This window comes from Pseudorasbora parva, chromosome 13 (genome assembly GCF_024679245.1).
Source record: "Pseudorasbora parva isolate DD20220531a chromosome 13, ASM2467924v1, whole genome shotgun sequence".
Lineage (NCBI taxonomy): Eukaryota > Metazoa > Chordata > Actinopteri > Cypriniformes > Gobionidae > Pseudorasbora > Pseudorasbora parva.
Genome location: NC_090184.1, coordinates 19,760,051 through 19,783,643, shown reverse-complemented (window position 1 = coordinate 19,783,643; position 23,593 = coordinate 19,760,051). Strand labels below are relative to the sequence as shown.

General features: G+C 36.9%; 1 protein-coding gene across 3 annotated transcripts in view; it reads left to right on the top strand.

Annotated features, from left to right (window-relative positions):
• The first annotated feature begins 2,396 nt into the window (after nucleotides 1-2,396).
• gfra2a (GDNF family receptor alpha 2a) overlaps nucleotides 2,397-23,593 on the top strand; it is a 128,912-nt gene continuing 107,715 nt past the window's right edge. Inside the window, exons 1-2 of one of the 3 annotated variants that reach the window (XM_067413389.1) lie at nucleotides 2,397-2,963; nucleotides 4,559-4,864. In XM_067413389.1, coding sequence (XP_067269490.1) covers nucleotides 2,870-2,963; nucleotides 4,559-4,864 — 400 coding nt within the window. In that variant the 5' untranslated portion in view covers nucleotides 2,397-2,869. The remainder of the gene's footprint in view (nucleotides 2,964-4,558; nucleotides 4,865-23,593) is intronic. The other 2 variants (XM_067413391.1, XM_067413390.1) reach the window with 2 other exon arrangements.

The following is a 23,593-nucleotide window of genomic DNA, read 5'->3' as shown; positions in this document are numbered from 1 at the left end:
TAGATCGGCTGACGATCTTAATTCAGCGATAATATCACCCCCCACAGCATCACTACCGTCCAAATCCCTCAGCAGGTCAGCCTGGTATGCCTGCACGATAGCCATCGTGTGCAGGCATGCAGCCGCTTGACCCGCTGCCGAGTATGCTTTACCCACCATAGCCGACGTTGTTTTTAGAGGTCTGGTGGGTAAAGTCGGGGCCTTCAGGGACGATGCCGAGGAAGGCGAGAGATGGCTCGCAAGCGTCTCTTCAACCTTTGGCATCGCCCCATAACCATACTGTCTCAGCCCGCAAATGTTGCTGTAGACCGAAGTCTGCGGGCTGAAGACACGATATGAAGCCGGTCTCTTCCACGATCTTGCCACCTCGGTGTGCAAATCGTGGAAGAACGGCAGGCCCCGTCGCTGAGGTTCTGAGGCGCGAGACGGCAGGAAGCGTTCGTCTAGCTTACTATGACGTTTTCTTCCTGCCTCAGATCTTTCAGTGGGCCAGTCGATGTTTAACCTGGCCACTGCTCGCGTCAAAACCTCAACTAGCTCCTCACTAGCAGGGGACTGAAGTGGCGAATCTTCAGTATCGATACTTTCAACGTCCACCTCCTCAGAGCTGGACAGATGAAGTACCGGCGGCTCTCTCGGGGGGGAAGAAACCGCCATGCGTGCTTCCATGCCCCGAGAAGAACCGCTGGATGGAGCAGGTGAGGGCAGAGATAAGGCAGCGCCCGTCTCTAACCCCTCTGCAACATCCAATTGTGATCCCCACGACTGCAGCCTCCGCTCCGCCTCGGCGGCAGCGGGACCAGAGCCGCGGGGAACACGAGCCGAGGCACCCTCCTCGAAGAGTGCCCGGCGGGAGCGCAGCGTTCTCAGTGGCATACGCTCACAGTGCTCGCAAGCAGCCCCCTCGAGGGCTGCCTGGGCATGCTGCGCTCCCAAGCATGCAACACAGAGAAGATGTGTGTCCCCGCCCGTGATGTAGCGTGGGCAGGGAGGAACACACTTTCTGAAATTGCTGCTTTCACTCGCCATTCTATCTATCTTATTTTCTCTTTTTTCTGTTAATATATTGAATATTTAACAAAAAGGGTGGAAAATCTCTGCTTTCTAGTATAATAGACAGACAAAAACACCAAATAGACAGACAGGTTCACACAGATCGCTTGCTGAAGGCTCAGAAGCTAGTTCCTGTTTGTTTTCACGGACGTTTTATAGCTTCCGGTCGATGACGTCATCACGCCGACGATCGATCTTTTTTCCGATGGAATGGTTCTACAGGCGCTTCACGACGCATTTGAACAGAGGCGTTCTCACAGCGTTTCGACGCAGCTCGAGTTCCCCGAAAGGGAACCATTTGTGTTGGGACTATATAAATCATGTATGTTGCGCTGACTGAACTGGGCAGTGTATTTCTAGTTCCCAGCATGCTTTGCATAGGAATGGATCAGCAGAGTAAATGTTGAAGTTAAGTGCTGTTTAATGTGATTTTAGTGAAGGGAAAGACCTGTTAACATCTGATGTTATATTTTACAGTTATAATTGACATTTAAAAGTTGTGTTATGTTGTGTTGATTTTTTTTTTTTGTTTTTTTTGTTTGTTTTGAGGTTACCATTATGGTGAAGTGTAGAGCTTGTGGTTATGCTGTGCTGTTCTCAATAAGCTGTAACTGTGGTAATACTAGCACTGAGAAATGTTTTAATTGATCCTTACTTGCATGTTACAATTAGCAAGTAATTAAGTGTTGATAACTAATAGTTTTTATAGAATTAAAGAAAATAAATTCATGTGACTTTTCCTAAACACTTAATATGATCATCAGTCCTACCCCTCTTTATCCTACAGGATCCAGTTAGAATGACATGCTTTCTTTTAGTAGTTTTGACTAAATTATTTTAAGTTCATACAACAAGACTACAACAACTTATTTCAATCCAATTAGATTTTGTTGGAAAAAACATAATTACATTTTTCGGAAAAGTTTTCCTTAATTTAATTATGTTTGTTCAACAGTTTATTATTTTGAGTGTATATTCTTCTATAACTCAAATGTTCAAAGCATGAGGCATCATAAACCAACCTGAATAGCTCAAAAGTGTCCAAAACCCACCTAAAACCACCAGCCACCAGCTGGTCATACAGAGCTATAGAGACCATTTAACTAAGTCCTTCTTAATGCTCACTGTTATGTTACGCTTCCGTTTGTATTTTGGTTACACAACTAGAAGAGCAGTTACTGACCTCTTGTCAAAAGTTGAATTCATCCTTTGCCCTAAAACCTATTCGTTAAGCACAGTATGGTGAGTCAGCTTGACTCCTTGTTTGTTCGCGCTTTGATTAACTCATCCGTCTCCGGATCATTTACCATGTGGGTTGGAGCGCGTAACGGGGGCACGTGCGTTCGCTTATGCCTCGCTCCTCAGGAGCGCACTGCCTCCACCAGAGACAGAAGTCTGTCCGCAGAGCTCTGCCATCTGAAGTTTCTCACTGCCTTTGCTTGGGAATTTCGTCTCGGAAATAAACAGGAGCGGCCAGCGGGGATAATATACAGAGGAGCATTGCTTTAGTAAAGCCGGACGTTTCGATCCTGCGTCCTTTTAGTAGAGCATCATCATTGGGAATATGCGTCTGTCCACCCGAAGCCACCACGAGTAAACGGTTCCTACGGAAACCTGGGGTTTAGTTCCCCTCCTGAGCGGAATTGAGAACTTTTCCTTCTGTGTATGAGGCTTTGGATTATTTAGACGGGGGAAAAAACAATCATGGTCCGACAAACGCTGGATACATTTTGGGATTTTTAAGGTCATAGAGCGTTTAGAGCAGCATCGGTATTTTAAGAGGACTGGGCAGAATACTGTAATTTGGAGGGAACGTATGACAGCACGAGCGGCACCCTTTAACGCACGCGGACTCTCCATCAGAAACAGAAACATGTATATCTATATCTACGGATTTCTGCTCTTTTTAGGTAAGTTTTTGTTTGAATTCACACCCTTTTATGAGATTTTGCCTTTTTTCTTTAGTCGAAGTGCATCTCCTCAAGCAATTTCATTCAATTCATTATAGAGTTGTATTGCATCTATATTCACTTTCCTCCAGTGACACTGTTAATGATGTGGCGAAATTTAAATGTAATACCATAATAGTTTATGAAGTTACGCGGAATTAAGGTGAGGTCAAGTTCGATAACGAGCAGAAAAGCAACGATATGCATTACATCTCAGGTTTGATTGATGGAAATCGGAATTAAAGACTCAACAACTTCTCGGTTCATGGTAATCGCGTATTTAAATGTATTTATGATGATGCAAGTTACATGCGCTGCGTTTCATTCCTTCTGAATGAAGATAACTGATCAGCCTTATAATTTTACATGGCATCTAATAAGTTCCCACTCATGCATACAATAAGTAAATGTTTCAATAAAGCTGAGGATTATCAAGGTCACTTTGTGGATTTATCACTGGGCATTTCACACTGACGAGACTTGATCCTGTCGGCGCACCTTATGCTGAGAATTAGGCTAAATATTTAAACAGTATGCAGAACATATTTACAAGTTTACACATTTAGAAATAGATGTCCAACCTCCAGCTAGGCTTTACGTGAGTTTAAACGCTGCAGTGTAAAAATATGTGCGCTGATGTGACTGCCTTAAATTATTATTAGAGCTGCCTAAGTAATATTAATATCCATAATACAATGTAATGTAAAGTGCTACTTTCCTGATTTTCTTCTTTTCGCACATTTGCATTCTTAGAGCATCTTGCAGCATTTCTCGGTCTTCTCTCTCTCTTTTTTTTATATATGCAAAGCATTCATCAGTGATTCGCTTTCCAAGGGTGTGTCTGGATTTTTCATTCTGGTTCTTCTCACTGATATGCTCTGAAACAGTTTTAAGAAAAAAACAAAAACAAAAACAAATTAAAATGAGATTGGTAAGTATTCTGATGTATTTACACCTGCAGGTGTCACTGGTGGGTTGCACCTCTGTTATAATGACCCTATGATAAAATAATAATAATTGACATACACGTATTTGCATCGCTCTCAAACACATAGGAAGAAGCAGAATTGAGCAAATGCCATTTTTAGTAGGAAACAAACAAACAAAAAACAAAAAACAGGAGAGTATAAAGCTATTAATTAAGCCGCTAATTAAATCTATTTTTCACAACTAAAAAAAAAAGACTGTCACTCACTGGTGACTCATGTCATGCCAATTACAGGTCTTTTGTGTGATGCATATGATATTTTACACTTCGAGGCATGTATTTCATACTTTGACACCATTCTGAGCTGTCAAGCGATCCTTGTGAGTCATTAAAATGATCTCGCAATCATCTGGTCATTACCCCTGGCTTGATGGTCTCTAAATTGCACTCTTTTGCTGTCATGTTAGTCATTGACTAAAATGGGAAAAAAATGAGTGGATGCAGTTAATGATGTCTGTATACATTATTTTGTCATAAACAGATAAAGATTTGTTAAAGTGGGACATTTCTCAGTCCGTATGTAAAAACATATACCTGAACCTCCATTCCTCTCCACCCTCCTTCATAGATGAGCTAGTGTTCTCCATGTCGGGCTCTTCCTCTCTCTCTGAGTCCGGGCACCAAGACTCAATGGACTGTTTAAGAGCCACCGAGAAGTGTAACCAGGACCAAAAATGCAGCCATCGCTTTAGGATCATGAGGCAGTGTCTGGCAGGCAAGGACAGGAACACCATGTTGGCCAATAGGGATTGCCAGGTAGCCCTGGAAGTGTTGCAGGAGATGGATCTGTTCGACTGCCGCTGCAAGAGGGGAATGAAGAAGGAAATGCAATGTCTGCAGAGTTACTGGAGCATCAACATAGGCCTGACTGAAGGTAAGAGCTCTCTGGGATTATGGATCAATGATAAGATAGTTGGATAGGTACACATGATTGATCCCAGAAAGGCAGTAGGGGAGATTGAGGCTAGTAGTCACACATTAAACTCCAGTTAATACTTGTCAGAGTAGATTTAGTTTATGCAGACAAATATATATATATATAAATGAATAGTGTATACTTTTATGTATATATATATATATATATATATATATATATATATATATATATATATATATATATATACATAAAAGTTACCTGGTTGCCTTAAGATTTTGAGTTCATTGAAATTAAAACTAAACATTTTTTGAGAATTGACATCATCCTTTATTCAAATATTAAAAGATGTAGTAAGCATATTGCGTAATTGTGTTTTAGTGATGCAGTGAAAAATTGTGCTATTTTCATGATTTATCAAAAAAAAAAAAAAAAAATATATATATATATATATATATATATATATATATATATATATGTGTGTGTGTGTGTGTGTGTGTGTGTGTGTGGTTCAGATACAATAATATTGTGAGTTTCTATGTATTAACTCAAACTTTTAATTTCAATGAACTGAACATTTTAAGGCAGCCAGGTTACTTACTTTTTTAAGTTAAACCATCAATACTTTTTACAGTGTAAGCTACTGAACACTGAACTGCACATTTTTTTTAAAAGTTACTATAACATCCCCACGTGACAACTAGCCAGTCTCTCTCCTCTGTTACAGAGTGCACTATTCATTTATACAGTGCAAGTAGAGTCCAGTGGCAGTAGATTGGACGTGCATTAGCTGGTGCTGTCAGGCCCATGAATGAGAGAAAACTGTCCTTGTGTACTGACATTACTCCTCACTAGGGTAACAGCCAGAAGTAATGCGGCGCGGGCAGGCGGGCGGGCGCTGGAGGAGGGTGTCATGTTGGCATGAGCTGAATATATATGACTTGATCAGTTTCGGCCAAACACCTCAATGTGATGCTGCCATGCAGCTCGTCTTTTTCGTTCCTGCAGCTGCTCTAAAGCAAACACAATCCAGTTTACATCTTTGCTTGTTTTGTTTCACTTAAAATTCCTTTTTTCTGCTGGAATGTAATTTCCGATTCGTAGCCAAGCGAGATTTTGATGCATGAAAGTGTTTCCAATATTCTCATCACTGAAGCACCCCCCCCCCCCATTAATATATGATTTCATATATTCAAAAGGTTTTCCACTTAATTAGAAAGCACTGTGCTGAGCCTATAGTTGGAAATCATTTTGGGCCTGAACAGAGAAGTCATTCAATGCCAGGATGAAGCAATCTGACTCAACTCAGTTAACTGAGCACACATTCACTGTGATGAACGCACAATGCGTCGTTCGCTCTGGTTATGTGAGATGTGACGCCACTATCTGATCCTTGCATTTGATCTAATGCTGCACTGCAAGAAACATTAGAGCCTCTCTGAGCAGTTATACAGCAGTGACCAGTGTTGTCTGCGTAGGCCCTGACCCCTCTGGTTATGGAATATTCTTAATGTCTGCCCTGATCAAGCAGATGCGAACTGAACCGTGCAGAGTCAAACCGATTGATTGACCTTCATGCATACAGTACAACCCTATGTGGACAGAGTGTTCACTGCTTATTGGCTGTGCTCCCTAAATACTGTTAACAAGATGTTGTTATAAATTGTTTATGAGATGAAGATGCATTCCTCATTGCCTTGTTGTACACGGCTCTTGTCGTATTTCATTACATTAGAAATAATATCTTAACGTAAGCTAAATCTTTTCAGTAGTGATTGTTTGCTTGATTTTTCCGATTGTGATCATTACAATGAAAAAAAAAAAAAGTTTGTCAAGAGAACCATATGTATTCCATCTGGAAACAATTTGATTACATTTATGAATTTTTGGGGTAGATAGGCAGATTTTTTTGAATGCTTTTGAAAAATGTCTCGGATCAATGCACACCAAAGCTGCATTTACTTAATCCAAAATACCATAACAACTTTTATTATTGTGAAATAGTATTAGAATTTAAAAGTAAGCAAGCAGTCAAGCAAATTGTATTTATATAGCACTTTTCCAAACAAATCAACTGAGTATTAAATGCTTTACAGGCAGGAAAGAAACATTAGATACAATACACTGTAAACCCAAATATGTTGGCAAAGTTTAGGCTATTGGTTACATCAGTTTTTTTTAAGTTAATACATTTAAAATTAGCAGAACTTTTATTTTGCACTCAAAAAAATAAAATAAAAATAAACAGAAACCCCAGCCCATTTTTTTCAGTCTAACTAATTTGTTTAATTTGAGTTGGCTCTACTCAAACTAATTAAATATTTAAACAAACAAACAAACAAACAAACATACAAACAAACAAACAAACAAACAAACAAACAAACAAACAAACAAACAAACAAACAAACAAATAAATAAATAAATACATACATACATACATAAATAAAATTAATACAAAATTAAGACAACATACATATTTATATATAATAAAACATAATATAAAGTGTTTTTTATTATTTTTTATTATTATTTAAAACTTTTAATATTTTCAGCACATCTTACTTCCGCCTGAAGATTATTCCATAGGGGAGGAGCATAACGGGTAAAAGCAGCACCACCAAATCTTTTAGTTCTACTTTAGCCCCTTTCACACTGCGATTCCGGCAAATAGCATTTGCTCCCGGGCTGCTAGATTTGGTCCATTCACACTGCCAGCGAAATACCGTAATATGTACGCTTTCACACACAACCCGTAACGGTCCCGGGTCGAGTTGACACGTGACATCTTGATGTGACGTATAATGGCGAGCGATCTCAGCTTCAGCGCGGATAGTAAGGAGCTCCGTGGTCTCGACTTGTGTCCAGTTTGTGCACATTTCTGCTTGTTTAATTTGAGTTTCTTTTGTATACGAACAATCTCTGCGTTTAAAACACCGACTAGCTCTTCTGGCACTGCAGGGTTGTATTATTGAAAAAAACATGCTCTAGGCTCTAGGTACGATAACTACGTACACGTTGCGGCATTAGTTTTGGCTTTTGTTCACACAGCGCTCGTCCCGGATCGAATACCGCAATGTTTCTAGGTCCCCAACCCGGGTTCAATTCGGTAACCAATTCTGGGACGTGGTTGCTTTCACACAGAAGGCGACCCGCCAATGTTCCGGGAATATTGCGGGTCCGACATACAGTGTGAAAGGGGCTTTTGTGGTAAAACAAAATAATTGCAGATGCATTAGGTATTCGAGGCCAATCACAAAGCACTTGATCGCTGGCCAATCAGAGCACACCACACTTTTCAAAACAATGAGCTTTGAGAGATGAGACCCATTGTAACGATTGTTGAGAATCTCATCTCTTATATCTTTTTTTAGCTTTACCTTATGAGGCATGTTTGTTAAACCATTTTGTTAAGCTTTTGTTAAATCACATATTCAATTATATGCACCTCAAGACACCTGTTTTCTCTTTTAATTAGTGTTAATACTGTAGTCACTTTCAATGGGCCTAATGTGGTAAACAACTACTGTTAAATGACTGAGACTACGAATGATTGTATTACTGTCTGATTTAAGGCCTGTTGCCCTGTTGATTACAATAAATAGGTCTAAAATTGTTTATTTGTTTGACTGTTCAGTACTGTTCCTATTTACATTTAAAAAGCAGACATACAAGTAACTTAAAAGTTACTTTCCCTAGTAACTAATTACGTTTGATATAGAGTAATTGGTAAAGTAAATTAACTAATTACTAATTTTCAGTAATTTGTCCAACACTATTTTGGAATAGGAATTTTGTGAAATCTAGTCATTTATGTCTTGGATGCAATTTGCAAGTGAATCAATTTGCCCAGTGTCATCAGGAGATATGGCTACATATAACTGTGTGTCATCAGCATAGCGATGAAAAGAGATACCATGCCTCCTGCATGACATGACCGAGAGGTAACGTATATAGGTTAAAAAGTAGTGTTCCTAAAATGGATCACTGAGGAACCCCATATGGTACCTTACCGTTTTCAGACATGGTATTATTAATAGATACTACACATGTTCTTTCACTTATATACCTCAACTTTATACCTATGTTTTCAGCATCATTATGCAAGTCGTCAGTGTCACATGATATAAATCATTCTAATATGCTGATTTAGTGCTCAAGAAACATTTATTATGACTATGAGTATATGGCCACTTTTAGACAGCAGCAGAATACGGTTGTCAGTCCTGTCCTTGAGTCCTTAAAGGGATAGTTCACCCAAAAATTTTAATTCTGTCAATAATTTACTCACACTCATGTTGTTCCAAACCATTATGAGTTTCTTACTTCTGTTGAAGACATACACATATATTTTGAAGAACATTGGTAACCAGACAGTCGACTGTAACCCTTGACGGTAACACTTTACTTGAAGGGGTGTGCATAAGACTGATATGACACATTCATAATCATGACATGACACATGTTTTATGTATGTTTATGACAACTGTCATTAAGTGTCATTTGCTCAGTTATGTCATTTTTAATGCAAAGATGACATTATATAAGATGTCTTTGATTAGCCTGACAATCCAAACCCACATCAAGATGTTTGGTCTGGAAACTCACCATTGACAGGGCTCAATCTAAACTCTGAACTCAATCTCCCTCTGCACGCGATAGGATAGCGCTACCACCAACCAGAGCAACGAAGGTGAAACAGAGCTTGTTGACAGATTAAACAATCGCCGTATCTGGTCGGCAAAACTCCGAACAAATCTTCCCTTCTTAAGAATGACTTCAGTGCCGTTCTTTTTTTTTTTAGAGAAAAGCTTAACTCCAAGTCTTCCAGAGTCGTGGTCAAAGCTGATTCGAAAGACCGCCGTTTGCCAGTTTCTGTGTTTACTGGAAGCACGCAAACGCAACTCGGCGGTCGTCATTATGGCCCTGCCCACCGACTCTATACACGATGTGATTGGCCCGGCAAGAGTTAGGCGAATACAGCTCAGAAGAGTATTGGGAGTTGCTAGAAGACACTCGCGGGCAGATTAAATTTGCTGCCGCTAGGGTGCGTCTAGATTTCTAGGCTAGTCTTTGATATGACAACTTGACATAAACCAATACATTATAACCTGACAGTGTCTTTGTCATGACAGACAGCGTACACCAAACCAGTGGTGCTACCATAGACATCATATAGGTGTATATAAAGTCTATGGGTGCCGCTCTATCCTTTTGAGGTGAGTTTTTAATGAGTATTTAATTTCCTCTAGATGCCATAGTTCAGGTCAAGAAAAATATTAATGACACTGTTATAAAATAATTTGACAAAGTATTGACACTTACTGACATATTAATGACAAATTCAAGTTGCACCACTGTAGTTTAGGTCAAGAAAAATATTCATTACAATGTTATGAAATAATTTGACAGAGTACTGTCACTTAATGACATGTTAATGACAAATTCAATTTATTAAAAAAATTAATGACATTATAATGGCCTCATGACAGCCAATGTCAAAACCAACCACATGACAGTTTAATGTAATGTTAACCAATAAAAGCTAAGTAGTTTCTTAAGTTTGATAATTAATCTGCTATCTCATGTTTATGACAGGTTATGTTGTCTTAGTAATATCAAGTTGTCATGACAAAGACATTTACAGGTTATAACGTATTGGTTTATGTCAAGTTGTCATATCAAAGACATCTCACATAATCTTTTTGCATTAAAACTGACATAATTGAGCGGATGACACGTAATGATAGTTGTCTATCAACATGCATAAAACATGCATGAAAACTCCTTCATATTCATGACATGTGTCATATTATGATTATGAAGGTGTCATGTCAGTCTTATGCACACCCCTTCAAGTAAAGTGTTACCCGGGTGGGGTCACAATCTGGGATTGTGTAGCCTATCAAGGACATCATATCCACGTTACCCTCAGGTGGAAACACCAAATACCCTTTAAATATTATGTGTTTTATTAGACAGGTGAACAACTGTTTGGATGCATTTACTGACAGAAAACAAATCATTGTTATATAGCTCAACACAGTTAGTCTTATTGTTTAAATCTCGTTTTCTTGATTTACCGCCAGTACCATGTTTTACCATGCCTATTATTGATATAGCTTACAGCAGTGTGCAAGAAGTGTCTCATAGTAGCCACCAAGCGAATGCCTAGAGTAGCGTTATAACATAACAGTCGAGACACTGAAATGTATCTAATATTATAAAACAGCACTGCGTTACCCCACATAAGCATGAGCGGAAGAAGCGCATGTGGTTGCCTGCGACATAATAAAAGCTCCATTGACCTCGAGACAAGTGTCACGCTTGTCTCTCATTAGTAATCGCTCCAGTGGCCTTGTTCCGCTCCCACGGCTTTCAGCAACACCCTGCTTCATACTACACTAACCTTAAAGGTCCCATTCTTTGCGATTCCATCTTTCAAACTTTAGTTAGTGTGTAATGTTGCTGTTAGAGCATAAATAATACCTGTAAAATTATAAAGCTCAAAGTTCAATGCCAAGCGAGATATTTTATTTAACAGAAGTTCCCTTTCAAAGCTTACAGCGAACGGCCGGTTTGGACTACACCTCTGCACTTCCTGCTGTAATGACGCAACTAAAACCGTTTGTTGACGAACCCTCCGCCCACAAGAACACGTAAATTCAGGGGCGTTGTCCTTTTGCTCTCGCAGGTCGAGAATAGGAAGCGTTGTTTTTGTAGAGTGTGTTTGTCGCCATGCCATTGAAACGCTGTTATTTTCATCCCGGAGTCAAATCACCTTTGTTTGGCCTTCCCACGGACGCTGTACGTAGAGATCAATGGCTACAGTTTATGGTTAACTCGGTTCCGGAAAATTATAATCACAATTTAAAACTATGTGCAGCACATTTTGCTGAGGACTGCTTCCTCAATCTCAATCAGTTTAATGCCGGATTCGCAGAAAGATTATTCTTAAAAGATGACGCAGTTCCCTATTTGTTGTTTATGGATCACAACCGGTAAGTGTATTTTATTATTTAAGTTGGTCCGTTTAACAGTTTATGTAACTCATGACACAAAGTGCAACGCTGTTTAGCTTTGTTAACTAACGTTAGATGGTAATTGAAACCAATCCGAAAAATTTAGCATATAAAAGTGTAGTAATTCAATCTGACACCATCGATTGTTGGTGTTTGTAATGATCAGTTTAAACTACTGAATAGACAGCTTACCATTCTGAAACATCCAGCAAAAGTCTTTCCTGAGCAGGTTGTAATCGATCCTCTTCGATATTCTCCGGGTCTGATTCCGACTCAAATTGATAAGGCAATATAGACATTTCTGCAATAACATTGAGCGCGCGTATCTACACGTTATGATAAGAGGCGGGACCGTTCCGGGCAACGTGCTAAGCTGCTGTCCAATCACAGCGCGGGAAGCACTGGCGTAATCAGAACTCGTTATGTATTTTTAAAGGAGGGACTTCATAGAACAAGGAAATCATCAGGCCGTTTTTAGGACAGAGGAAACAGCGGTATACAGATAAGTAAATTGTGTGAAAAATACTGTGTTTTTTTACACGCGAAACATGAACTCATGTTATATTGCACACTGTAAACATAATCAAAGCTTCGAAAACACGCAAAGAATGGGACCTTTAATAAATATTTATACATTAGCACATCCATGAATATGATTTCTGCCCAAGTCCCATCTGATTCTTTTCCACTGGCTAGGTGAAGATTACAACTCCCATGATTCTGAGAAATCAAGGTGTCATCAAGCTACACCTTTGTTTTGAATAAGCAAACTTTAGCAGAGAAAATTACACATTGTGAAAAAGCAGTCAGGTGCAGCATTATGTACAGAGGTGGATAAATGTAGTCTAAACCAGAGACATTATAAGGAGGAGGAGACTGTCCACTTGTAGAAAAAGTTATGAGAGAAATCATTTTTCATGTTGTTTTGTTTTTTTTCATGTTTTTTATGATACCATTGTTGTCAGATTTCATTGCTGAATTAAAATATGATATTATATTGTTATTTTGACTTAAGTTTCAAGAACTGTACTTATTAATATATTTGTGGTATAAATAAATAGTTACTTTACCTTAAAGTTTAGTGCTGAAATAAATGTGCACACTTTTTTTTTTCTCACTCTCCATCTGATCATCTTTATAGCCATCCATCCATTCATTTATCATTGTATCTGCCCAGACTAAATAAGCATGAGAATACCGTGCAGGGAAGTGTATACTGTTTACCTTTGGGTCCTGAGAGCCGAATTCATTCGATTCTCTACCAACATCATAACACTAGATTAGATAGTTGACAAAGAGTAATTGCTTTCTGCGGTATGTGTGCAACGTTGAGGTGGAAAAGCAGTACAGAGGCATGACCTGATATGGGAATAGTATTAGATTTCATTTAAAGGTTCCAGTGTTTCAAGGCTGTGTATCCTCTGTAGGATGAATATGTGTGCAGTTCAATGGTACCAGTGAAAAGCCCCCTGTTGCTATGTAAGGTTATGCAAGCTCTGTTCAGCCTGTCTGTGGTTTATCATGAATACCTTGAATTTAAACACAAGGGAAAATGATGTTTGCATACAGAACAAGCTGGTCTAACTATCTCCAAATGGCCACACATAACTACATGACGGAGTGAAGGAAAAGTAAAATTGAATGTTAATCCTTGCAAATAGGCATGCAGTTAATTATATTAAGTCTACTTAATATCTGCTAATACTAACTTTGATGTCAAATGTCAACTTATTCTACTAGCCCTAACCCCTTATTCTTCTAACCTTAAACCTACCCCTATAGTCAAAAAAATGTATATAGGGGAGTACCAAAATAAAGCGTTACCTCAATGGAGAAATATATATATATATATATATATATATATATATATATATATATATATATATATATATATATATATATATATATATATATATATATATATATATATACATATATAGATATTGTTTTTAAAGTCTTTTGTCATGCTTTGAAGAAGTGCGTTGACTAACATACTAAAGCGTTTTTTGTTTTGTTTTGTTTTTTGCCCCGGAATGTTTAGCTGTAGTATTTTCTCATCTATGTTAACCAACAGTTCCATGGTTTTTCCATGACTTTGCAAGTGATTTGTGATGGATAAGGACTTTAAATAAGCATTTAACAGGGACTGCACTCACAATCCAAGTGATTTATAGCCTATTAATAGTTATGTTCATTATCGAGATTTCCAATCCTTTTCTATTACTTGTACTCTGCTTGGAAATTACCATTTTCAAATTACTTGATTTTTGTAATTTGAAGAAGCTAAATAGAGAAGCTAAATGAGAAGCTAAATAGAGAAGCTAAATGCCATTTCTTGAGTTTGTAAGTGGTTCTACCATCCCAAATGTTTATTTTTGATTGGGTTTGTCACATGCCTGTCCTGTCTTGTGCACATGTGGGTTTTGCTTTGTCCAGCATGGGCTCCTGTCATTGTCAGATCCCTCCCCCTTGTTATCTGATTAGTGTTTATTGGCCCCACCTGTGTTCCTTGATTCCCTTTGGATTTCTTCCCTTTATAAGCTCCTTGTGTTTTGTCAGTCTTGGTCGGATCGTTGTATGTTCTGTATATGTCTCCTGGGTTCCCCTGTGATTCTGTTTGGTATATTTTATGTTACAGTCTGATTATCTGTTTTCCCTCTCGTGGGTTTTTGGTTTTGAGCTTATGTTTTCTTTTTGTTAATAAATGATCATCATCTTCTGCACTTGAGTCCTCGCACCATTTTCCTTTGTGTTGAACGTGACCGGGTTTTGGTGAAAGACCTGAAGTTTTATTCATGCATTTCAAATTGTCAAATTTTAGGATATACATCAGCAATACCCCTTGGTGCTTTTTAAAAAAATCCTTAAAGTCATGTGACCATGGTGCATTTCGTTTATAGCCCACGTAGTTTAGTTTCGTTTGTCTATGTATGCTTCAAAATCAACAAAAGTTATGAAGATTATCATGTTGAACAAAACATTTAAGTTTGTAAGAATTTGTAAGACCTCACTCGTACGAATTCATATTCAAAAAAAATTATAACATATGTTTGACAAGATTCATATGATTTTATATGAATGACCAATCCATAATCCTGCACCGAAAACCCATCACTGCAGTATAGACAAATTGTATGAATTCATACGAGTGAGGTCATACGAATTCATACAAATTAGCCGCCTCATACAAATATGTACAAATTGGGTGAGATAGCACTGAAAAAGCTTACATTCATCGGCTGAAAATAGTGACATAAATTTGTTTGTGTTGTTGCAATGATGGTTAGAAGCATAGTTTCTTGTTTGCATAACGTGGACTTAATAAATCTTAAATCTTGAGCAAAATAAGCAAGCGGACATTTAGTAAAATCTATATTTTTTTATTTTGAATACATATGCAATTTATGCCTTCAAGTTTGTCTCTTTAAAAGAGATTTAAAGCACTTTTTTTGAAGAGTGCGGATGTGCTGACATGCTCTATGAATACAAATCAGCCTATGAATTATAATTAGCCTAAAAATTAGCCCTTATTTTAGGAGGACAAAATCCAGCGGAAACTGGAAAGTCGCACGAAGGAACGCCAACCGACTAATTTGGCTAATCTTAACGGTACTTTAGACGGCGATGGAAACACAGACAGCAAAAGATCTGAGGGGGTGGGGTTCCTGGGACAAATTGTTCCTGGTAATTTCAGTGGAAACGTGACTATATACTGTCGCAGTCGTATGTTTATTAGCTTCATGTTTCACATGTATAAACATTTCTATGGGTTAGCTAGTTATGGAGACATAACGTGGAAATGTAATGGAACTTCATCGGAAAAGACAGGGCAGGTTATGAAAACGTTATGTGAGTGACATGTGCAGCGAATTATATTTTTCTAAATGTAAGTAAAAATAAACCCAGGAAGACATCACTGGATCCCACTAATATGCTCACCAGATCACATAATTCAGTGGGAGATAAATAGAAATGATGATTCGGATACCGAGAGGTACACATGCATAACTTTCAGGAGAAAATGGAAAATTAATTATTCTGGGGTGTAATCGAAAAGTAATATAACAAGTAGTGTAAATGAATTGCTGTTGACAGGAAATAAGTAAAGTAATAATATTACTTTTGAAAGGAGAATGAGAAAAAGAGTAACAAGCCCACTGGGTTCTGGGTTGGACTACAAAAAATATGTCATCACTGCATTACTCCATTGTGTTAGAATTTTAGACGTGTACAAAGTAGAATAATGCAAAGTGCACTATTGTGACCAACGTAGCATGCATTATGTGGTCTTTTAATTAAGAATGAATGTTGATTGAGTACTCCCTGAACTGCAGTACTTTACTAACAGAGCATTAGTGACGCTTTATCACCCGCCGTAGCTTGAGCTGTGCACTTGTGGACACTGTGAGTATGGCACAGAATCAGTCGTAATTAAATTTGAACCACTGTGCAGTGAACCAGGTTTAACTTAACAGGAGGCTAATTGATTTTGACACAAGCTCCCCCCGGTTGTCTTACCAAAGACAAACACTTTATAAGTAACTTTACCATTGGGAAAACTATAAAGAAAGCTACTGAGCAGTAGGAAAGGCTTGTGATCTAATCTTATACCTGAAGGAGGTTCTGTCTTAAGATACAGATGGATAGGGCTAGGGGAGTTGCTGAGATCACAGAACTGTGCTTCAAAGTAGATAACTTGAGAGAGACTGCTAAATGGTACATCAAAATATTATATAAGTGCTACTAATTGTGACAAATGTACAGATAGAAAGAAACCTACAAATAATTCAACAAACAAAGTGAAGATTTGTTCAAGTTTATTTGTATAGCAATTTACATGAAATAGTTTCAAAACAGCTTTACAGAAATTGAAGTTGTAAGTGTTACAATTAGGGAGGGTTTTAGACTTTAGTGTCATTGTTACATGTTACACACAGTTGCTATAGAAATAACTATAAATAGTTACTTAATATTACCCAGTACTTAATTAATAATTACAGTGTAACAAAGAAACCATATGCTGGCTTTTTCTTGAATATGCTCGTGTGTCATGTTCACTTGTTGGTTCATTTGATGATAATCAGCGATGATAAAGACCCATTCATTCCACTCCATATGGAGCATCTAAATCTCCTCACTGTCTGTTTCAATCGTCAGCTCTCAAAATGTATCCCACAAGTAAGATAATATACTCCTAATATATATTTGTTTCCTCTTTTCATGATCTATATAATATACAATTATGAACGGATATACCCTTATCCGTTCATAATTGTAATATGCCGTTAGCTGGACTGTCAGTTGGATCGAGTTGTTCATGAGAACGGTTTGTGTTTTTGTGATCGCTATAACTCTAATCTGGTCATAATTGTAATATGCTCGTTATTTGGACTGTCGGCTCGTTTTAAATCGAGTTTATGAGAACGGTTTGTGTTTTTGTGATGGATATTCACTTTTTTACTTAATATTCGACCTAGTAACACGCAGATTCTGCCATAGTCGTTTCCTGGGTTATGTATGTGTGGGGCGGAGCTATCACAATAGGGCCAAGATTTGAAATAACAACAAGGGTTACCAGAAAGCACTTACCCCACCTTTAAAATAAAGTGAACTTTAGAAACGAATCTGTTATCAGTCAGATTAAAGTGGGGAAGCCATAAGTAATGGATCCAGAGAGTGAATTTCAAGTGGGTTGGGGGCAGAGTTCCAGTTCAAAATGTAGATGATGTCCATCTTTTATCCATGTAATAACCTCCAAATGCTATGCAAATGTCATACTTAAATATAGTGGGATTTCCCATGGTTTATTAAATAAACCACTGGCTAAAAGACAGTAAATAGACACAACGAAGGGGATTATAGCTTGTGCTTGTAATGATTATAATATAAGGAAAATATTTGACAATTTTGACAATGTGCCCTTTCTGTGTAAATGGAATTGCAGAATTAACAGGTTTCACTTAACCAGGTTTTTTTTTTTTTTATTATTATTTTTTTTTTTATCTGTGAGTAAAATGAACTAAGACTGAAATAAAAAAAAATAAACATAAATAAAATAATAATATATTTTTTTTAAATATAAAAGCTAATTTTAAAAATATTTATCAATTTAATATATATATATGTATGTATATATATATATATATATATATATATATATATATATATATATATATATATATATATATATATATATATATATATATATATATATATATATATATATATATATATATATATATATATATATATATATATAAAGCTAATTAAAAATATTAATACAACTAAAATAACCCTTTTTATATGTCTTCCATGGTGGAAAAACAGATTCAAAATTATATAATTTATTAAGAAAACAAAAAACAAATACACATTTCAGGGATTCATAGATAAAAAGATGGAGCTAAAAATATATTTTGAATGACGTGATTCCAGAGGGGCCTCAAAGGCTGAAATCTATAATATGAATATAATATGCTTCATTTGAATGACATGTCCTGGAAGAATTCCATAATCATGCTCTAATTCCATAATCATGTTTTATGATCTTTTGTTTTTATTTTATGGAAGTTGACTTCTGTTCAATTTAAATGTCAGCCTTAACCTTCATCTTATTCTGGTTCCCGTGGATACTCTGGGATCTCTGCATATGCAATAAATACCTGAGGAGACCGATTCACATCTTGTAAATGCAATTTCTGTAATTCCCCTATAACCTGCTGGTCCACAGTAATAGATCCATTGCCACAGGGGACATCCACGAATGACATCTCATGTCTTCCTAAATTTTGATTTTGAGACTTACAATCTAGTTCATTTTAAATTTCAATTTGAAAGCCAACGATGGATGACTTTTGCTTCAAGGTCACTGTATTTTGAGCAGAAGATGACAGGGACCTGAGCAGCTGAATAAGCTGAACAAAATCAGTGTGAATTCAGCTGCAAGGTCCAGCCTCAAGTATTAAGAGCACCTTCAAGGTCAAGATTATCAGGACTACACCATATCATTTTTTGTTTTGTTTTCAGTTTAAAACAAATATTAAAACAAAATTTAAACTAAGTCGCTATATATTCAAATATGTTCACAGAAAATAAATCTTGATTGAGCTTCATTGAGCATTATGCTAAATATAAGAAATACTTAAACATTATAGCGTAAAGTTAAATATATTAATTAATATGATACTGTATATTAAGATATGTTCACACCATTGGTGGATTACTTTATTATGGCTTGAGCATAAATCTATTAAAATATGAGCTCTATGCTTAAAATAAAACAATGGCAGTAGGGTTTAAATAAATAACGGCTCCTTTAACATCCATTGGAATCTTCCTATTCCACAAAAGATTCTGTATTATGGAAAAAGATTCTTAAAATGTCCTTCAGACTAAGAACCAAAAATGGTTATTCTATGGCCCTGCTGAAAAAAAGAAAAAACTTTCATTGAAGTAAACTAATTGAAAGTGGGGGAAATCACATTTAAAAAAAAATAATAATTGTATATATATATATATATATATATATATCTATATATATATATATATATCTATATATATATATATATATATATATATATATATATATATATATATATATATATATATATATATATATATATATATATAATTTTTTTTTTTTTTTTTTTTTTTCAAAATATGTTTTGCCACAATTATTGGCACCCCTGGAATTCTTTATGAGTAAACTATCTCTGAATTATATATTCCCATTCATTTTTTAATTGTTTTAGATGATCAGGCAGATAAGGAACATGAAATGGTCCAACCATGACTTCCTGTTTCACAGGAGTATAAATATAAGGAAGCACAAAGGCCAAATTCCCTTAATCGTCATCACAATGAGTAAAACCAAAGAATATAGTTCTGATGTGCAGCAAAAGATTGTTGAGCTTCACAAAATAGAAAGTGGCTGTAATAACATAGCTTAAGCATTGAAAATGATTTCCACCATCAGGGCAATAATTAAAAGGTTCCAATCAACTAAAGATGTTATGAGTCTGCCTGGAAGAGGACGTGTGTCTATATCATCCCTAAGGCACGGTGAGGAGGGTTTGAGTGACTAAAGACTCTTCAAGGATCACAGATGGAGATTTGCAGAGATTAGTTGTGTTTTGGGGTCAAATCATCAAACATCACCACATGTTGTTTGGGAGGGTTTCAAGAGAAATCCTCCTCGCTCATCCAGAAACAAACTCCAGCATATTCAGTTGTCAGACACGGCTGGAATTTCAAACGGTGTCTGCTTCTATGGTCAGATGAAGCTAAAAAAAAAAAAAAAAATAGCTGTTTGGCAGCAAACCCACCAGACTGTTTTGGTACAAACAGGGATAAAAAGCACACCATGCCCACTATGAAATATACTGCTGGATCTGTGACATTTTTGGCCTCTTATTTTGCTGGAGGTGAGATGGCATCATAAATTCTAGTAAATACCAGCAGATAAAAAAACTCCAAAATAAAACCCAACCCATGGTTGGATCTTCAATCAGGCCAATGATCCAAAACAAACATCAAAATCAACACACACATGTGTCATTGAGTACAAAATGAAGCTTCATGACCATTCCAGTTCCCTGACCCTAGAAAATGAGTGGCTAAACTGAAGAGATACACCAACATGGAGCTGTGAATCTGAAGGATCTGGAGGGATTCTGAATGGAGAAGCGGCCTCTGATCTCTCGTCAGGTGCTCTCCAAACTCCTCATTATAGGAGAAGACTTGAACGGTTATCTTGGCAAAAGGAGGTTGAAGAAGTATTTAATAAAAGAGTGCAAATGATTATGTCCATCGTGTTTTAGAGAAAAAAAAAACATATATTTCATGAAGACATTTCCCCCAGATTTTCAATTAATTTACTTCAATGAAAGGTTAGATTTTTGTGATTTGTTTTAATATCAAAAGGATTAACAATGCAGATTTAATTTTACAGGCGTCATGTTTACTAAGGGGGGCAATAATTATGTCTAGTAATAATTATTAATTTTTTTTTATTGAATGCCTTGAAAATCTTATCTTAAACAATTATTTGTTTAAAGTTTCTTTAAAAATGAAGACATTTGAAATTTGACAGTCACATAATTTGAAAATATATAAACAAATAAAAATGAATAAGGGAAAATCACTATAATCAAAAAACATGTTTCTAGTTATGCTTATCTTTAAACTATTTAATGGTCTAGAAATTTATCGTTGTGGTTGCTGCCTCTATAAAATGATGGTTAAAAACCTGTATCGGTCACGAAGCAAGGGGAAAATCATAGATAATAATTTATTAAAATGTATGGGAACCCTGATGTTTAAACCCTGGAGGGTCTGTGGTTTTCCCAATGGTACCATAACAAGTAAAAGGGTAAAGAAAAAGAAGAAGAAAAAACACAAAGTACTATATATATTGCTTTCTGGCATTTTTTCTCTCTCCATGTGCAAGCTCTCTCTCTCTCTCAAGCTATGATACTAACGCCAAGCACAAAGTATCTTTCCCCAGAATCTAGCTATTAACTCTATGACCGATAGCAGCAGTCAAAGTCTATTACCTCAGTCATCCACTTTCATAAGGACAGGCTGGCCACAGGGAGGCGATAGGACGCCTCACCCCCACCTGCTCTATTTGTCCTCTGCTCCCTCCCTTTTGCCCCGACCCAACCCCCACATCCCCCCAACCCCTTGTCTACAGCCACTAAATCATCAGCGCTGGCCCTAGGGCCGCTCAATAGCTCTACACTGGATCACAGACGGTTTCTAAAACTGCCAACCAGCCGGGTGGACCCACATCCACACACACAAACACAAACACACACACAGACACATCCACATTTTCCCTTGAAACATTTCGCTTCATGTGTTTATGTGTAGAGCGGTGAAGAAATACGATGACAGGCACAGCACTTGTATCTCCTTGTGAATCCCTTTTTAATGATTTCCATTACTGTAAGTGGAGATGCAGCGAGACAGTAGTGTAAGATTGATGAGGCTCTAGGTGTAATGTTAAAACACTCCGGGCGCTGTGCTGGGACTCTGAGCAGGCAGAGTGAAAATGCCAGGGTTTGGACTGTATGGGGAAATACCTTTTGACTGTGCATCCAGAATCAACAGCCACTGCAAAACTGCATTCAAATATAGAACAACACATTATATTTCCTCACCAGAAAAGGCCAGCTTAGACCATTATCCGAACTGGTTTATGTTGGCTAGTGCTTATGTGCTGGTCTAGTTGGTCAACCATCACAACCGTGTTGTTCACCTTTAAAACTTGCTGTAATCTATGTATATGTTATGTAAATGTATGTCTATGTGTATATAATCTAATAATAGTATATGTTAGTATTGATAATAGAAAAAGGCCATTTTACTTACTTTTTATTATTTTATAAAGTTAATTAGATTAGCATTGACATAAGAGACTTCTTTCAAAAACATTAATATAGCATTAATATAATTTTATTCCTGCGATGGTAAAGCTGAATTTTCAGCATCATTACTCCAGTCTTCAGTGTCACATGATCCTTTAGAAATCATTCTAATATGCTGATTTGTTGCTCGACAAACATTTATTATTATTATCAATGTTGAACACGGCAAAAATACTGTTCTTATTTTAGCATTTATCACTTGTTTCAAGTCATATCTATAAACTATTAAATCAACATGCTTTTACTAGATTAGTAAAAATGATATTTTAAAGCTGCAGTTCATATCTTTTTGCACTCTAGCGGTTAATAAACAGAACTGCATGCATCTTGCGGAAGAACACTGCAGCCGGAGCTACTTCTCTCTGTTTATGTCTATGGCGGATCACGCAGGGACTGTGCTCCTCCGCAGCGGTTCCTACCAGTCTGGCCTGAAATAGTCCCAATATAAACACTTATTATAAGTGTACCATATTGATTCAGGATAAGACAAAAACACGGTTTGGAAAATGGATTCATGTTGTACATTCTCATTATATCATTTTTGTAAATCTTGAACACAAAAAAAAAGTTACAGACAGCAGCTTTAAGATATTAAGATATGAAGTTTTTGCTTCAAAATTTGCTTCGTTTTTGCAAGAGGGTAAGAAAAATTATCTTGTTTCTGTTTAAAATTTTGCTTCTTGGTTCTGGATTATTATATATTAACAAATTATTCTTTTTTTATTTTATTTTTTTCTCACCCCAAACAAACACCCGTCAACCTTCAACCAATTAGATCACAGGAGGCGCGATGAACGGACACGATCCATCTCTTCTCTATCCGTCATCGTGTTAAACCCACCAACAGCGAGGCAGGTGAATAAGCCAGTCTGTGATTGGTTCCCCCAAAAGTGTAACTAATTCTAAGTGAATGTAGAGGTTTCCCGCCTGAGGTACAGGGCGAAATCAAATCCCCAGCAGATCAGGCTGGGTTTACCCAGTCTATACTATAATGAAAACCTAATTATCGGTAGATGAATTTGCACAATTATACAATCTGCAATACATTATATCATAAGAACAGGATCCTAGTCTTTTTTAGCAGGGTGGACAGAGACAACTGTCATACAATGCTCATGAACAGTTATCCTGTTTGGTATAAAGTTATTTTACTGCAAAACAAAGGCTTAGTAATGTACGCTATTGGTATAGTCAATGACCGAGACAACTGGAAGAACTTTATCCGTCAGATCACCAAGAGTGGGATATGAATGAATGGATAAAACAACAAAAATGATGGT